At 39.5% G+C, this 16,684-nt stretch overlaps 1 protein-coding gene across 4 annotated transcripts in view; it reads right to left on the bottom strand.

The window, feature by feature from the left end:
* The window catches only part of LOC129773449 (protein single-minded), a 93,375-nt gene extending 77,599 nt beyond the window's left edge, over positions 1-15,776 (bottom strand). Inside the window, exons 1-3 of one of the 4 annotated variants that reach the window (XM_055777061.1) lie at positions 15,635-15,763; positions 15,371-15,560; positions 15,215-15,272 (exon numbers count right to left, since the gene is read on the bottom strand). In XM_055777061.1, the coding sequence (XP_055633036.1) occupies positions 15,215-15,269 (55 nt within the window). In that variant the 5' untranslated portion in view covers positions 15,270-15,272; positions 15,371-15,560; positions 15,635-15,763. Of the gene's footprint in view, positions 1-15,214; positions 15,273-15,370 lie in introns of all 4 variants that reach the window. The other 3 variants (XM_055777059.1, XM_055777077.1, XM_055777079.1) reach the window with 3 other exon arrangements.
* Between the last annotated feature and the right edge of the window lie 908 nt (positions 15,777-16,684).

Raw genomic sequence — 16,684 nt, 5'->3', positions numbered from 1 at the left:
CAAATAGTCTACAGAAATTATTTCAGTCGCTCGAAAACATTCAAGATAAAAATTAGTCAAAAACTCCTTACAGATCTTCGTACCGCTGAAGAGCAGAACGAGATCATCAGGAAAACTCACGATAGAGCCCACCGCGGCGCTAAAGAAAACCAAGTCCAGATCTTACGCCAGTATTATTTTCCAGGCATGAAGCGACAAATTCAACGCTATGTGAATATGTGCGAAACATGTCTTGAAAACAAGTACGAGAGAAGGCCATACAAAATCAAACTATCCAAAACTGACATCCCAACCAAACCGTTTGAAATAGTCCACATAGATATTTTCATTTCACAACCCGACCTATTCCTATCCGCCGTAGATAAATTTTCCCGTTTTGCTACCTTAATTCCAATTAAATCCAGATCAATACCAGATGTGCGAGCAGGATTCGTCAAATTAATGACTCTATACAGCACACCAAAACACATAGTGTGTGATAATGAACCTGCTTTCAAATCTATTGAAATCCGATCCCTCCTTGAACGATTAGAAACCACCATCTACTTCACACCCACAGATCATAGCGAAACCAATGGAATCGTCGAAAGATTCCATTCAACATTGAGTGAAATCTTCCGATGCATTCGGGAAAAGTATAAAGACTTATCTACAAAAGAAATTTACAAGATAGCCACGAATCTATACAATCGAACAGTCCATACAAGCCACAATATGAAACCATTCGAAATACTCTTTGGGCACAGAGAGTTTGAAAGGCTACCAGTAGAAATTGAAAGAATATTTGAAAACAGACAGGAAATCGCAGACGAAGTTACCTTAGCACTCAATAAAACAGCAAAGAAAAATTTGGAATCAAATAATAAAAATAAGGAAGACGAACCCCATTTCGAGGAAGACGAACCTATCTTCAAAACTACTCAAGGTATTAAATCAAAGACAAGACCGAAATTTCAGAAAACAGTAGTGCGACAAAACAGAATCAAAACCATAATAGATCACAAAGGACGAAAACTGCACAAAAACAAACTAAAAAGGAAAAGAAAATAATCTCTCCAATTTCTCTTTTCACAGAATGAGGACTCAACTGATAGTGCTGGTAACCCTCCTTTATAGTACCCCATCCATCCATAGCTCATCTCTCCAAATTCAAGACCTCACAAATAACCCAGGACTCATCCCCATCCAATCAGGTATAGCCCGAATTAGAACCGGATCGCATAGAATCTTCCATTCAATAGAGCTGCTTGAATTCGAACCAACATTTTCAAAAGTTAATAAAATAATTCAGGATTTACAAATTTTCAAATACAAAGATCTATCAGAATTGCTTAATCAGAAATTTTCTAGAATACAAATAACATACGATAATTTATTACCAAAAGCTAGACAAAAAAGAGGACTATTCGATGCGTTAGGAAGCACTATTAAAATAGTTACAGGTAATTTGGACAACAACGATTTAATTAAAATAAATGAACAACTTGATGCACTATACAAAGGAAGTAATAAGCTCATAACAGAGAATAACGAACAAGTCCGCATTAACAAACAAGTGCAAGAACGAATAAATGTTATAATTAAGCAAATAAATGAGCAGCATAAAGCAATTGTAAAAAACCTGATTAAGCCTAGAGAAGAAATAATTAACACAAAAAATAACACATACCAAATCAATGTACTGAAGGAAATTTTCAACCTAAATCTCAGTTTAGACTTACTCAAAGACCAAATAGAGAACATTGCGGAAGCCATTCAATTAGCTAGAATTAAAATTATACCAAGAAACATTCTGACGACAGAAGAAATTGTGGAAGCAACACATATCTTGAGAAAAGATAACATTACAATCAACAATTTTGAAAAAACATACGAATATTTGGAATTAGCAGCTATAATTCAAAATACAAAAATTATATTCATTGTTATGATTCCTAGTTTTAAAAGTTCAAGTTACACCCGCCTGCTTCTGGAACCTGTTGCGAAGAATGGTAAAATGCTGAAACTGCCGTCAAAGAGAGCCATCATCTCCGATCAAGATACCTATTTCATAACTGGAAATTGCTACGAAGTCGAAGAAGAAACCATCTGCAGATCAAACGAGCTGATAAACGTCTCTGCAGACAACTGCTTCTCAAAGCTACTGAAAGGGTTCTCAGGACAATGTAGTTTCGTCGAGTCCCTTAACGAACCACAAGTCGAAAGAATTGATGATAATCATATCATCGTCAAAAGAGCTATCAATATTCCATTGAGCACAAATTGTGGAATGACAAGCAGGAACATTACTGGAACTGCGTTAATATTCTTCCAGAACTGTACTATTACTATCAACAACACAAGATACAATAACATTGAATTATCCGGCAAGGAACCACTTCTAATGATTCCACTAAACGGATTAGACATTGTCGAATCCCATTTAGAAACCAATGAAACCATTACCCTCGAAAAACTGGAGGAAGCACATTTTTTAACAAGAAAGAAGCTCGAAGTCTTGCATAAACAACAATTGCATCTCACTTTTGGAACATGGACTTTCGTAGTATTCCTAGCAATAGCAGTTGGACTTATGAAAACCCGTTACACATCATGCAAACCAAAACCAAACACTTCAACCAGATCCATCGAACCGGGACGGCTCGATCTTAAAGGGGGAGCAGTTACGGCCCATTCTGGCCCTACACAAATCGAGACAACCCAATCGATAAACACCGTCAGCAAAATCGCCCGCGAAACATCGCAGTCCGACGCACCATCAAATTCCAGCGGCGACCTGGATATTATCGCGGCGTCAACAACTCAGCCACGCGTGCACACAACCGCCGAAGTAAGCAGAACACATCCGGTCAACAACAAACAAATTTGCGGAAGCAGCAGAACATCAGGAGCACCATTCCATTTTTAATCGAATAAAGAAATCAGTTTCAATCAGACGACCGAATCGAATCGACGCATTTTTAAAAACTCTAAAAAGAAAGTCCCGGTCGTTTTTTATATATAGTTTTTAATTATTTTTAAGAATTCGGCTCCTTTAAACTTAAGTAACTGAGCCTGTAAAAATAAACGAATTAATAAAAAAAAAATCGTCGTATTTCATCGGCAATCAATACGATTAAGCGACGGGTAATTATTCACACAAAAATTAAAATTGAAGTTGTCTGCACAAATACTTCCCCCTCTCTCCTGTAGCACAAATGCAATCAAAGTGTTTGCCAAAGTTCGCCCAGACAAGCCAACAAACGCCAAAGCACCTAAATGGATAATCTGTGGTGTGTGGAAGCGGAAGGCTTTGTGCGGTATGTGGAAACGGCTCTTTGTTTCGTTTTTCTTTCTTTCTGGTATAAAAATAAAATAACAATAACAACCCAGCGCCAACACGAGCCATTGTCGTTCGTTACAGCAACAACAAAAAAAACTGCTGACAAACAAATACGGTACATAACCACATACACACGATGCAGTTGATCGAGACAAAGTATTTCTTTGCACGCATACCATGTGGGGGCGGAAGGGAGGCCCGAGTATGCAAAGCCGGTGCTACTTGAGTGGGCGAATGCCTTATGATTGGGTCTACCACTCTTTCAGTAGCTGTCGTCGCTGTTTTTGTTCTTCTTTATATTCGCTAATTAAGATGTTTCTCGTTGCACTGTTTGTGCGGAAAAAACAATATGCCTTTATAGTTGGAGAGTGAAAATCGATCCTTCATTATTTTGATAAACAAACAAGCAGCTGCAGTTGATATTACGTTGACATTTGAATTCAATGTTATCGTTACAAAATTTCTCACCATGGCCCCAGACGAACTAGTTCACCCCCCAAACTAGTCAGGGCAGGATATGATTGCAAAAACGTTGCGAATCGCATTGTAGCTTTTGACAAATTTCTCCTGATCGATATTGAAAACATGATTGAATCTTTATTGTCATGCTCACGTTCTTGTGCCAAATCTAAGCACAAATGGCAAGTCTGACGTCAAGGGATGTTTTTGTTGGATGGAAAAATTTATTCATACGCACGGTCGCCTAACCGACTGTGTTTTTTCAACTTTCGTCATTCTGAAGTCTTTATTATGTGTATGTTCTTCAATTCAGTGTTTCCCACTACAACATAGGGAGACCATACACAGTAGCAAAAAGGTTACGGTTTGTTTTTATATCAGTCACTTCCGATCTTTGCCGGACTGATTGATTGATTTGCTAGGACTCAACCATGAGACGAAACTAAACATGATGTTGTTCGACAGAAGATAAACAACAAGACGCCCGCATTTTGTGGTTTCAATTCGCACCGAGAAGGGGTTACACGAGATCACCGCGGACAAATCACTGAGAAGGAATGAAAGTCTTCATCAATTCGATTTTGGATCATTCTAGTGGTATGCCGTTATGAGAGCCAATGGTTGATGAAATCTTAACTTTAGATACTTCGCATGATCATATTAGATCGTCTGATAGCTTCAGTTGCTATCCGGAACTAACGGAAACTTTTTAGAGCAGCTATTTTCCCGGTGACATAAACAGTTGGAATATATCGAGCTCATCATGCTAGGAAACGATCAACAGTGGACAACTTACATGATATTTCCTAGATGGAATCAGACCAACACCATAGTTCAGTGAGAATGCCAAAAAGGAAAAAGTATCGCCAGATTATGCAGACGTTTCAGTTTTGTTGACGTAGGACTACGTCTAACCGGAAGATAAAGGGGGTGAAATGAAAATGTAGGCACTGAACAAGTAGGAAAAAATGCAAGATTTGGAACGCTTATAACTCGAGCATTTCTCAATAGATCGCAAAGGTGTTTGCATCAATTGATAGGAAATATATCTACGCATCTATCATAACGAATAAAATTTCATTTTTCTTGAGATAAACAATTGAATAATTGTGAAATATCAAGCATTGTACAAATGCACTATGTGCCCATTTTTGATTGGTCCATTTTGTGCTCCTCAAATCGTACCGACCAAAACGGACAACCAGAGCAGCAGCGAAATACAATGAAGCACGATTGGAAAGGAAAAAGAAAAAAAATTACGAAACATTGGTCGCAGTCTCATACATGCGTAATTCTCGAGCCAGTCAGCTTAAAAATCCCCGCTCCGCTGCCGTAACGATCATTCTTTGTGTGGACACCGACTGGACAACATCGTTGCTGGACGAGCTGGACGGCGAGGGATCGAGTGCCTTTCTCAAGGCAAGAGGGCGGAGGTGGTAGCGCTGGAGTAGAGTAATAGAGTAGAGTTTTCAAAGGGCCTTTCTCAAGGCTAGAGACGAATGAACTGCAAAAGTTTAAAGTCTCTATAATACAAGACCTTCCTTCCTTCCGTAACGATCATTCTCATTCAAACCGTACACCACATCAGTTCGCATCACAACACATCAACAAACCAACCCAAGCAGCCATGTCTGGACATGGCAAAGGAGGAAAAGTGAAGGGAAAGGCAAAATCCCGCTCGAACCGTGTTGGTCTGGAGTTCCCCGCAAGGATAGCTAGGCCGAGCGCGTTAGTACCAGTGCACCAGTCCACCTAGCCGGCGTTATATAGTTTCGGCTGCCGAAGTGATCGAGTTGGCTGGCAAAGCTGCTCGCGACGATAAAAAACCGCATTCAGAACAGAACACATTCGGTTCGGTGGACATCAAGACAACAATAGGCAGTTGTAGCGAGTGGCGAGTGGCAAACGCAATCGCAAAACTGCAGCAGGTAGTAGAACAAAAAAATTTGTTCTTTATACAAACTGCTTTGGTGGCAAATCCAGAACAAGGCGGCATCGAGGGCGTTTGAAATGGTTTTTCTTTCAAAACCACGAGTACTAAGTTTTCTAAATTGGCACCATTCCATAAAACACGGCGCTTATCAGGGCCATTAAACCTTTCAAAAAAGAGTTATTAAAAGTTATTCACAATACCAATGCATTCTAAATTGCCATAATATGACATATAATATGAACTGATTTATTTTGTTTATGCTTGTTTTTGAACTTATTGGTGGTTGGGGTCTTTTAAATTGATCATTCAGTTTTCACAAACCCATGGTTCCCGAATTAAGAGTGGCTTCAAATTACAACACGTTGTATGCAGGATGGCATTAACGAATTTTCTCGGTAGCAAGAACTGCTTTCTTTAGGTTGATAACTTATGTTGAAAATTGACTGACGTTACATCTGCATTGTATAGAAACATAACTAAGGAGCAACATGATGAGCTATGTATTTCCTGCTGCTCTGTTCTTATTTTAAAGGACTTATTTTAGGTTCTTATTTAATCCGAAGGTCATCCGTCCCTGTATTTACTGTTCGTTTTTCAGAACGCTTATAGCTCGTCTATTTCGACAGATCGTAGAGTTCGTCTCCAAAACTAATTCCAGTTCTTTTTCATTTTTATTTACATTTTTTGCGGAGACTACAAATCTTACAATTCATTCGTCCCCGGAACCACAATTTAAGATACGGTAATGTGCTCACTAGTGAAATATATGATAGTGAATGAGCTGATGACCACCTATGAATTCCCTATCACAGCCATCATTTTGATTGTACGATATGTGCATACGCCGATAGATGCCCGGCGTTGAACATTTTATAAGTACAAAGCCTTCAGAAAAAAATCAAGAAGCAACTATAAGATAGTGAGAAAAAATTGAGAAAGTTTGTGAAAAAGCGCAAAACCACAACACCAAAGGTTCATTTCAGAACCCCCAACATGTTCATAAAGAACAAACAGTAAACTAATCATTTTTTTAAGGTAGATAGGCAGGTATTCATGTAGGAGAAGAAAATAAAACAATAATTTAAAATATATATTTAGCAAAAGCTGTCCCCTTTGTAAAGTCCTACGTCACTCCGGTTATGTCCCCGACATTACCCACCCGTCTTTTTCATATTGGAAGACTCGGTAAACTGTTCAATGGCGAATGCCAGAACTGCAATGCAATGGAGAAACTTATAAAAGCGTTCGATGTAGATTTTGAATTTGACATCGTAGAAATGAAATAATTTATAATGTTTCTTCATGATATTCGGTGAGTTTGTGTCGATTTTCATAAAAAATAGCAGATCAAATCAAAATAAGCTGAGAATGAGTTTGCAGCTAAGTCATGACCAAAAGAGAGAGTCGCTGTACAGAAATCGATGATGTTACTCATAGCGATATAAGAGCAATATTTTTTTTTATCCCATTTGTTTATTGATTTAGACTCATCAACATTTTAGCTGTAACATAGCCGGGTTTTAATCGTGTACATGTACATGTTTATAGTTCTATAAATTGTACATACTGTATATGTAGTCATTTTTCAGGCGTAAAAAATTTCCTTCTGTATCATTGCATATGATACATTACACAGTAGTCATTTAGGCATAAGAGTATTCCGTCTGTTCTTCCATTGTCCTGAGACAGTTAATATGACCATTGTTATATTATTTGTGGCACGACAGCCCAATGTATCGTGCAGAGCAGAACAGCTGTATGAATGAATCGACCTCCATCCCTGATGATTGTTGCGTGAACGAAGTTATTCTATAACACAAAGATGGTCAATTGAGGGCCTTGAGTTCGAACACACGATCGATCGCTTAGTAAGCGAACGCGCAACCAAGTGGCTACAAAGACCAAGATAAGCAAGATAAGAGGGCAAAATAAGAGACACTTTGCAAATAAGCACGCATCAATGATTTCACGTGATAATACAGTTGTTCTCGCTCTCTGTTTTACTCTCAGCAAAAAATCTCTCTTCCGTGTGTACTTATATGATCCAATTTTATTTTATAATATGTTGTAATATTCTCGTGCACTAGTATAACGACACCAGTGGCTATGTGTATAGCGTGGTTGTGTGGAACAGCCTTACAACCCAGTCGGTCTTGGTTCACACCCTGCTTGACAACGTTCGGGATTTTTTCAGGGGTACAATCCCAAGCTGACTATCTGATCCCAGCATATAAACATTTTAACACTACGTTTAAAATCAAGGGGAAAATTTTCCCGACTCCGATTTCTAAAAAAATAAAACAATTCGAAACCAGGTTTTTCATTAGGACTTTTTTTGGAGTTTTTTGCATCCCACAACCACAGCTTTTGCTCATTAATTAACGACATATATTAAGATGAAGACGGTTATATTTTCATTTTTGATTTCACAGATACAATCACACGTTTGTCTTGTATAAATGACGGTTATATTTTCCAAGACCAAGACCCAACATTTCATTCAATTGTTCTATATCTGCAGTGGGTCAAGTGGTGATGGTCGAGTGGTAATAGAATGTAAGTTTAATAATTGCGACGTCTCTGATTCGAATCTCCATGCGTTGCTTTTATTTTTTTTACTTTCAACTTGGTGCGCGTTGGAAAATGAAAAAATGTCTCCAAATTGATTGGTCGCATTTTCCTGGCATTGTCCGTAAGCTGAGTTATGACATTATCTGTTCTTAGAGTCACAAAAATGTTAGAGAGTCAAGCTTCCCCTGGCTGGATGTGTCGTTAATGTGGACAATTTTGCATTTGCTGTTTTTGCAAAGTATTATTCCCATTTAGTTCGTCTTATTAACCATCATGGTAATGAACAAAAGTGCTCCCGTGGCCGAATGGTTAGCGTCCCACATTATCATGCCGGGGGTTCGAGTTCGGTTCTCGTTCTGGCCAGGGGGAATTTTTCGTCAAAAAAATTCTAACATCAACGTTTCTTGATCATGAAATAAAAATTTTCTTGAATGAGCTAAATATTATTTTTGTATTGGATCACTTAAATGGAAGTCGGAGTCGGTGAGATTTTGTCAACTTATGGAGTCGCTAAAAACAGCATTTGTGATATCTTTTCTACCAACACTAGTTCGGGTGTAGGTTTCCTCTGACATGTTACGGATCATTCCAGAAATGAACATTGTATAAAATTACTTTGTTCGCTTCGCCATGCGTAATTTGCTTTGGAGCAATTCTTCAAATGATCTCAGTTAACACGTTAAGTCCCGTGTTGGTCCCTAGGGATTGATGTTGAATCTTCGATAGAAAAATGTTGATCGCTGGGAAATATAAAAAAATATATTGTTTCTTCGTTTCATTTTTCTGCTTGAAAAATTTCCACATCGTGAAAAACCTTGCAATTTTACGCCGCCTAACCTTTTGTGGAACTACACAGAATGTTTTATATTCGTAGATCACTACGAACTTTTGAGTGGCTGAAAACCAACATTGTTAGGGGCTGTCCACATACCACGTGTATAACTTTAGGGGGCGTAGGGGTTACGGAAATGTCCACGCTTGTCCACGCTTGTCCACGGTGAGGGGGAGGGGGTATAGATAATATCCACGTGGACACGTTGAATGCATATTTTGAAAAAAAATTTGTTCACATCTGTGTTCAACAATATATGGAAATTTCTGCATTCTACATTTTCAATAAATTCATTTGTATTTATCGACAAAAAGGATTGAGCTGTCTTTTATGAACATTTATATTTTTCATATGGTTGAACTTCTTTGCTGAAATGTGTATTCTGGGAATGTATTTTGGAGTGTATCTTTGAGGCAAGCGAAATGAGCCATAATCAGCTATCACCAAAACTGGTCTTCACCCGGAGAAAGTCATCTTTGTATCTGATGAGATTTGAACGGAATTCTGCATTATGCATTATAAATTCCAACAAGTTCAAGTACGCAATTAAACGAACCAAAATCAACGGTTTATAATTATTCAATATGATAGGTAAGCTGTTCCTCCAGAATTATTGCAAATCCCATGTTTCTTTGACAGCCCGAAAAACATTCATGGAGTTTGACTGGGATGTGTTACTCGGTGGAGTACATATTTGGGCAGTACTCACCAGATATTGCATCTTCAGATGCCGTTGGAAAAAAGGCAAGAATTTCGGCTCATGGAATGGCATAAAAAGTATCCTGCACAGCTATTTACGAGAAAACAAAAGGTCTATGGATTTGTGGAGAAAAAAACGGTGCACATACAGTACCTTTCAAGAAGTTAGAACCACTCAAGTTTTTGAATTTTTCAGCGATCAGGAAAAGCTCGGTTGAAACGAAGTGTAAATAGTGGGAAACATTAACTATCTTCGTTAATTTTATGAAGGAGTGATAATGGTAAATGGGGAGTAACATCTGGTTCTAAAGTTATAAAACACCGATACTTTGTTTTTTTTTAAGGATTACAAAACAATGAAGTTCACAAAGTTTGTTTTATAAACGAAAATAGTTATTGTATACCATTTTATCATTTGGACCGATATCTTTCGCATCTCTAAAGGCTAACAAAATGAGTGGTTCTATAGTCATGAAACGAAGTGTAGAATCGTAAAAGTGTGTATCCTGAAAATTATGCTTTTGTTTTTCCCCTAAAAATTGGCAAAAATATTTCGAATAACTCTACATATTCCACAACATACGCAGTTGTACAGAGAGATCATTGGTAGATTTTTGTGTGCAGATTGATGATTAGACGAGGATTTATTTTTTTCAGAAAAGTTAAGTGAACAGCATCAACTATTAGGGACAAATTATGTTGAGCGTTTATAAGATTGGCTATTTGAATTGAATTGTTCTATTCAGGCGCGAAACATTGAAAAAAAAACAAAACCGCCAGTGTTTCATAACTATAGAACCAGGTGGAAAAGTCAGGAGTTGAACGAAGTATTTCGGAATCATTTGTTGCTGTTTTTGTGTCAAAACCACCGCGATTCTTGGGTAATTGGGCACCAGTTAACGAAATCCGGACGGTCTTCAGGGACTAGCGACTTCCCAGATCAAAACCCATTCAAGAACTTGTGATGAATAATCTTATGAAGGGTAGATGTAGCAGTATCATTATTTGAACGAACATTGAACTAAAATGAGTTACGGATTATAAACTGGTTGTAATTCATGCAAAATCAATTCAAATTTTGGAAAGGAGTGATAGTTTTCCATCTGGTTCTTTATTTATGAATCACTGGCATTTTTAGTTTAGAGAGTTTGAAGATACTGTCGCAAATTTTCAATTCCCGCTGAGGAGGAAAAAAATCACTTCGCTAGTTCTTCAAGAAGATTCATCTCCAAACAACCCAACCGCGAATCTGAGGTGATTACTTCTACTCCGGGACGTAATAAATTGAGCATACTGGAGGCCCCTAATCCCCTCTCCACAGTCGAGACTCTCCTGCCAGCGATCTTCAGTCGTCCCGGTCCTGTGTTTGGGTGCGGGTCTTCTACTGTGCTTCCGCAGGCAAGTACTCATTCGATTCGTTGACAGTACTCCCGATAATACCAGTCGCTTTCAGTGCTTCTACGTCAGAGGAATTTCTAAACCAACACCGAAATTTTATGATTTTTTCGGATCTGCCCAATCTTGCATCTGTATCAACCTCTTCAATGTTACCGGGATGCACGCCTGCAAATCTAATGGAAGTCCCGAATCCTCTCGTCACAGTCGAGTCACACCAGCCAGCGATCAACAGTCATCCCGGTCCTGTGCACGATGTTGGTGAAGGGGTCTTCCAAGTCCCTACCTCAGGCAAATATACATTTCACTTGAACGTCTCCCTACCGGTAACACACATTGCTTCCAGCCGATCGACGACAGGAGACTCTGATGTACCCAGTGCGACTATACCCGTATTCGAACCGAAAGTATGTTTGTCCCGCCGCATCTTTTCTGTGTATTATCAGAATGTAAGAGGAATACGTACCAAGATTGTGCAGCTACGTTTGTTGCTTTCCAGCTGCGATTACGATGTGATTGTGTTCACAGAAACTTGGCTTCGGGCAGATATCGACAGTGCTGAAATCTCATCGGATTATAAATTTTATCGTTGTGACCGTAGTGTGTTATCAAGTCAACACTCTCGTGGAGGAGGTGTACTTATCGCTGTTAAGGATCATCTCAGTTGCGAGGTAGTTACACTGTCAAACTGCGACCATCTGGAGCAAGTGGCTGTTTGCGTACGTTTGCAACACAGATGTCTTTACATTATCGCTATCTACCTTCCACCTAACTCGTGTGCTGATTTTTATTGTGCACATGCAAACGCAGTGCAGGATGTTGCGAACCGTGCTTCTACTGAAGATATTATCGTATCTGTAGGTGACTTTAACCTCCCAAATTTACGCTGGCAGTTGGATGAGGATGTAAACGGCTTCATTCCCTCCAATGTTTCTTCGGAGCAAGAGCAGGCACTTATTGATACTATGTTTACCACCGGATTGCAACAGATTAATCGATATGTGATTGTGAACGCCAGATTACTCGATCTCATTTTCGTCAGTCACCCAGGTCAACTCGACCTAATAGAACCGACGGAACCTCTGCTGCCCATCGACAATCACCATGCGCCTGTTGTGTTGCTTTTGGACGAATGCAGCGATGATTTTACTACACAAATCGAGTCAGACGATAATTTTTTCTACGATTTTTATTCCTGTGATTTCGAACAAATTAAGTGGCATTGGCGGCCGTTGATTGGGATTCGTTACTACTATCTGGATCTGTGGATGGAATAGTAGCAATATTTTATGACAAGCTTTATTCGGTGCTCAATGACTATATACCACGGAAAAGACGAACATTCTGCACTTCCAGTAAACCGTGGTGGACCTCAGAGCTACGACATCTTCGTAATGTCCTCAGGAAGTATCGTCGCCGTTTCTTGTTGTTGAAAAAATGCTCCAAAGAACTTGCGAATCCAATTGCTCGTCTACTCAATCGATCGCTTCAGGAACGAATCTTCCCAACATCTTGAAAATCTGCCGTTATCATTCCTATCCATAAATCTGGGAATTTTAGTCAAGTAACAAACTATCGTGGAGTGTCTATACTTAGTTTTCCAGATTCAATAACAGAATGGATTTTTTCGTACCTGAGTGATCGCAGTGCATATGTTGTGGTCAACTCAGCTAGATCCCGTAGTTTCGACATCACCGCAGGGAAGCGTTTTGGGACCGCTATTATTTATCATATACATCAACGACTTGTGTCTCCGGCTTTCATCGTCCAAACTTGCATTCGCTGATGACGTGAATATCTACCGTGTGATCTCGTCTCCCTTGGATTGTTTGGTTTTACAAGAAGACATGTAAAATAATTTCTTTTTGTCGCTCCAATAACCCCGTACTCCATCAATATTTGTTGGAATCGTCTGAACTGGAACGTACATCGACTATCAGCGATCTCGGAGTTACGATTGATTCAAAGCTCCGATTCAACGTACACGTGGGCATTATGACTGCCAAAGCTTTCACCGTGTTGGGATTCATCCGCCGTCACGCATATGAGTTCACAGACACTCGTGCCCTAAAGATGTCATACTGCTCATTGGTCCGCAGTATTTTGGAATACGCTGTTCCTGTTTGGTCCCCTTTCTATGTAGTTCATGCTTTGACGATAGAACGGGTGCAGAAAAAAATTTTACGTTTTGCCCTGAGACGGCTCCCGTGGAATGACCCATCTAATCTTCCTCCTTATTCCGACCGGTGCAAGCTGATAGGATTAGAAACATTATCAACCAGGCGCGTTACATTGCAAAGGATATTTATCTTCGACATACTGCAAGGCTCCATTGACTGCCCTGAACTTCTTGCACAGGTTCATTTGAACGTTCCTCCTCGTCGTTTTCGGAATTCATCACTACTAGCTGTTCCATATCATAGAACAAACTACGGCTACAACAATCCATTTGATTCATGTCTTCGCCTGTTTAATTGTGTTTGTAATGAATTTGATTTCAATTTAAGCAAAAATGTTTTAAGAAATAGGATAATTAATTATACATAGATTGTAAGTAAATAGTTCAGTCTGTGCGAGTAATCGAAGACGGTAGAAATAAATAAATAAATAAATTTTTTTTTTTGTTTTTTTTTTTGAATTTTTAGCGCCTGAACAAAACAATAAAGTTCAAATGGCCTGTCTTACAAATGCTATTATATTCTACACTATATACTCCATTTCAGTCGGAAGCTTAAACAACATTCCAGCTTAGAAACTGAAACAGCTCAACCAGCTTACGTTGATTTATGACAGAAAATATCCGAGACTAGATTCACTAGTGATGTTTCTAACGAAACAGTGATACAAATAACTTCACGGGCAATGTCAGACAATAAACCAAAAATTGATTACAAACCGCTATTACTTTGAAGTTCACATTTTTATCAAGTAAAAACAGAGAATAGAAAATAAAAACAAATGAAAATTCGGGGAAAAAAATTGAGTTGCGTATAAATTCTATTTTAGTTTCCAAGAAGAGAAGAAATGTTTACGTGGACAACAGAGGAAGGGGTATAGAAAATGTCCACGCCACGGAGGGGGAGGGGAGGTGTCTAAAATCACGCTTTTTCTGTCCACGTGGTATGTGGACATCCCCTTAGATGATTGAAAACTGCCTCAAACGGATTGGGTCGTGCAATCGGCCGTTGTGGAAGATCTCAATGTACACCATTCAATGTCAAGCGGCACAGGTAAAACTCTTCTTTTGATCATAGAAATCCTAATTATTAGATGTAGTAAAAAGAAATCCTTCATTTCTACATAAAACTGAAAACTTTATTAGTCATAGTTAAAATCATTGGAATCACGTAAAATGTACACTTTTAGTGCGAGTTTACTAACGTTAGCAATTAGGAAATAATGGATTTTTTTCACATAAATTTATTTTCTGATGTTCTTTCATTCACTTTCCGATCCATGAAATGGATCGGATTCGATTCCAGTGACAATTTTAATGCAATATTTTATCGCGTATTCCTTAATAAAACTTTTAAAAACATTAAGCTTTTGGTACGAAATATGAACAGCACATAACACGGTCATGTACCATCGTATGAACGTCACAGCAATAATCATCAATCACATAACACAACAAGAACCAAAAAAATGTTTGTCACAGAGTCAAAAACGATTATCCTCGCAACAAATCAGCTGCGATCACACCCAAAAACACAGTGGCACACGTGTTCGCTTCCCAGCTGGTTCCCAGAGATGAGGACCGTCAAAACTCAATGAGGCGTTTTATTTCTCCAACAACATATCTCCTTCGGGTGCTTCCTGCGTGCGGCCATACGTAAATCCCGTGTGAGGGTCCAATTTCAAACGACGAACGCCGAACGGGTGAATACTGTGAAAAGATTGTGTTCCGACTAGTTTATCTACAGCACTCGCAAGCAATTACTTTACCAACAATCCACCAACATCGCAACTTAATCCGATCGATAGAAAAAATCCTCACACTCACCGGCGGCTTTATGGTGACTGTCGCGATTCGAAACGCAGGCGGTTATCGGTGCCATCAACTGTGCGATTTCATCAATATAGTGTAAATTTGTGTTAAATGAGTGCTAATTTTCGACAGTAATTGAAAATTTGCGTTAAAATCTTCATCAGCAAGTACCTTTGAAACGGTGAAAACAGTTTGCTATAAAATCCGCAACTTTGTTATAATCCTTCGAGCAACAGTATCCTTCATGAAGCGTTGATTCACCTTTCACACTTCATGGCCAACAAACACACGGAAACAAAACTTAGTTACTTTGACACTGACGACACTTTCCACCTACGCACTAATGTCGATCACTGTTTCGCTGTGAAAAATCATCAATCGAAACACTTTGTTTGTATACACGTATCTCCTCAATCACCACAATAACTCACTCACCTCACTGGGAGCTATCGCGAGAAGCCCAAACCTCGGAACCGCGGTACGTTGTGTATCCTGCGTGTCTGCGACTTGCCGCGGCGTGTGCGCTCAATTTTCAGTTTCCGCTCTGGCGCGTAGAGTGACGAGAACTGAAAGACATCATCGCAACATCGCGCATCCGACCCAGCAAAGCGAAGCCTCCTCTTCAGAGTTTTGAGAGCACAGGCAACCACAGGCAGGAAGAAGGCGAACCGGCGAGCAACCCGAATATCAACGCCATTCATCCCATAAGTAAACAAAACGCCGCCGACGTCGTCGTCGTCATCATCACCATCATCATCATCATAAGCAGCAGCTCTCAGTGCTCTTTCACTCTTCCGTCGACAATTGGCCGATCAAAGCGAGCGTTGTGTGTATATATGTGTATTAGAACATGTTCCGGATTGACGGGCATCTCGTTCCAAGTGAGTGGAAGCCTTACTAATTATTAGCTTAATTAAAAAAGTTAATGCACTGGTAATTGTGGCCAAAGAGTTTTCCCAGCATCCCACTGTGCGAAAACTCGAAAACTCCCAGCGAAAAAGAGAAGAAACCAACAGAGAGAGAGAGAGAGTGAAAGAGAAAAATAACAGTGCAACATTATATAACAAACGCTTTTGGGGTGATCGAATTTCGCGTCGGAAAGAGACAGGCGGCGGGTAGATAACCTTTTTCCACCGGAGGAGCTCTAGCTGTTCACATGTAGATGCGCTGGATCTGGAATCGCACAAACACTCACACATACAGCCAGACAGATTGGTCGCTGCCTCGGGTGAGCAATGCGAGAGGTGTGCAGCGAACGCGATAGGCGAGAAGTATGCCTTTTGAACATAAAATTATGCTTATGGGAGCGCACGTTTTCCTCGTTTTATGGCAGTGCGATGCTGTTCGGGGCTATGTTGTTGCAATCGGAATGCAAACATATTACAGCACGGCGGCTCCCTACTGCATCCCGTTGGCCGAGGATGTGATGTCGGTGGCAACAGAGGAAGTTAACTGTGTGCAGTAAATTCGCTCTTTTTGTCGCTG

Source organism: Toxorhynchites rutilus, chromosome 1 (assembly GCF_029784135.1).
Source record: "Toxorhynchites rutilus septentrionalis strain SRP chromosome 1, ASM2978413v1, whole genome shotgun sequence".
Taxonomy (NCBI): domain Eukaryota; kingdom Metazoa; phylum Arthropoda; class Insecta; order Diptera; family Culicidae; genus Toxorhynchites; species Toxorhynchites rutilus.
The sequence above is the reverse complement of the archived record's forward strand: the minus strand, read 5'-3'. Positions and strand labels throughout refer to the sequence as shown.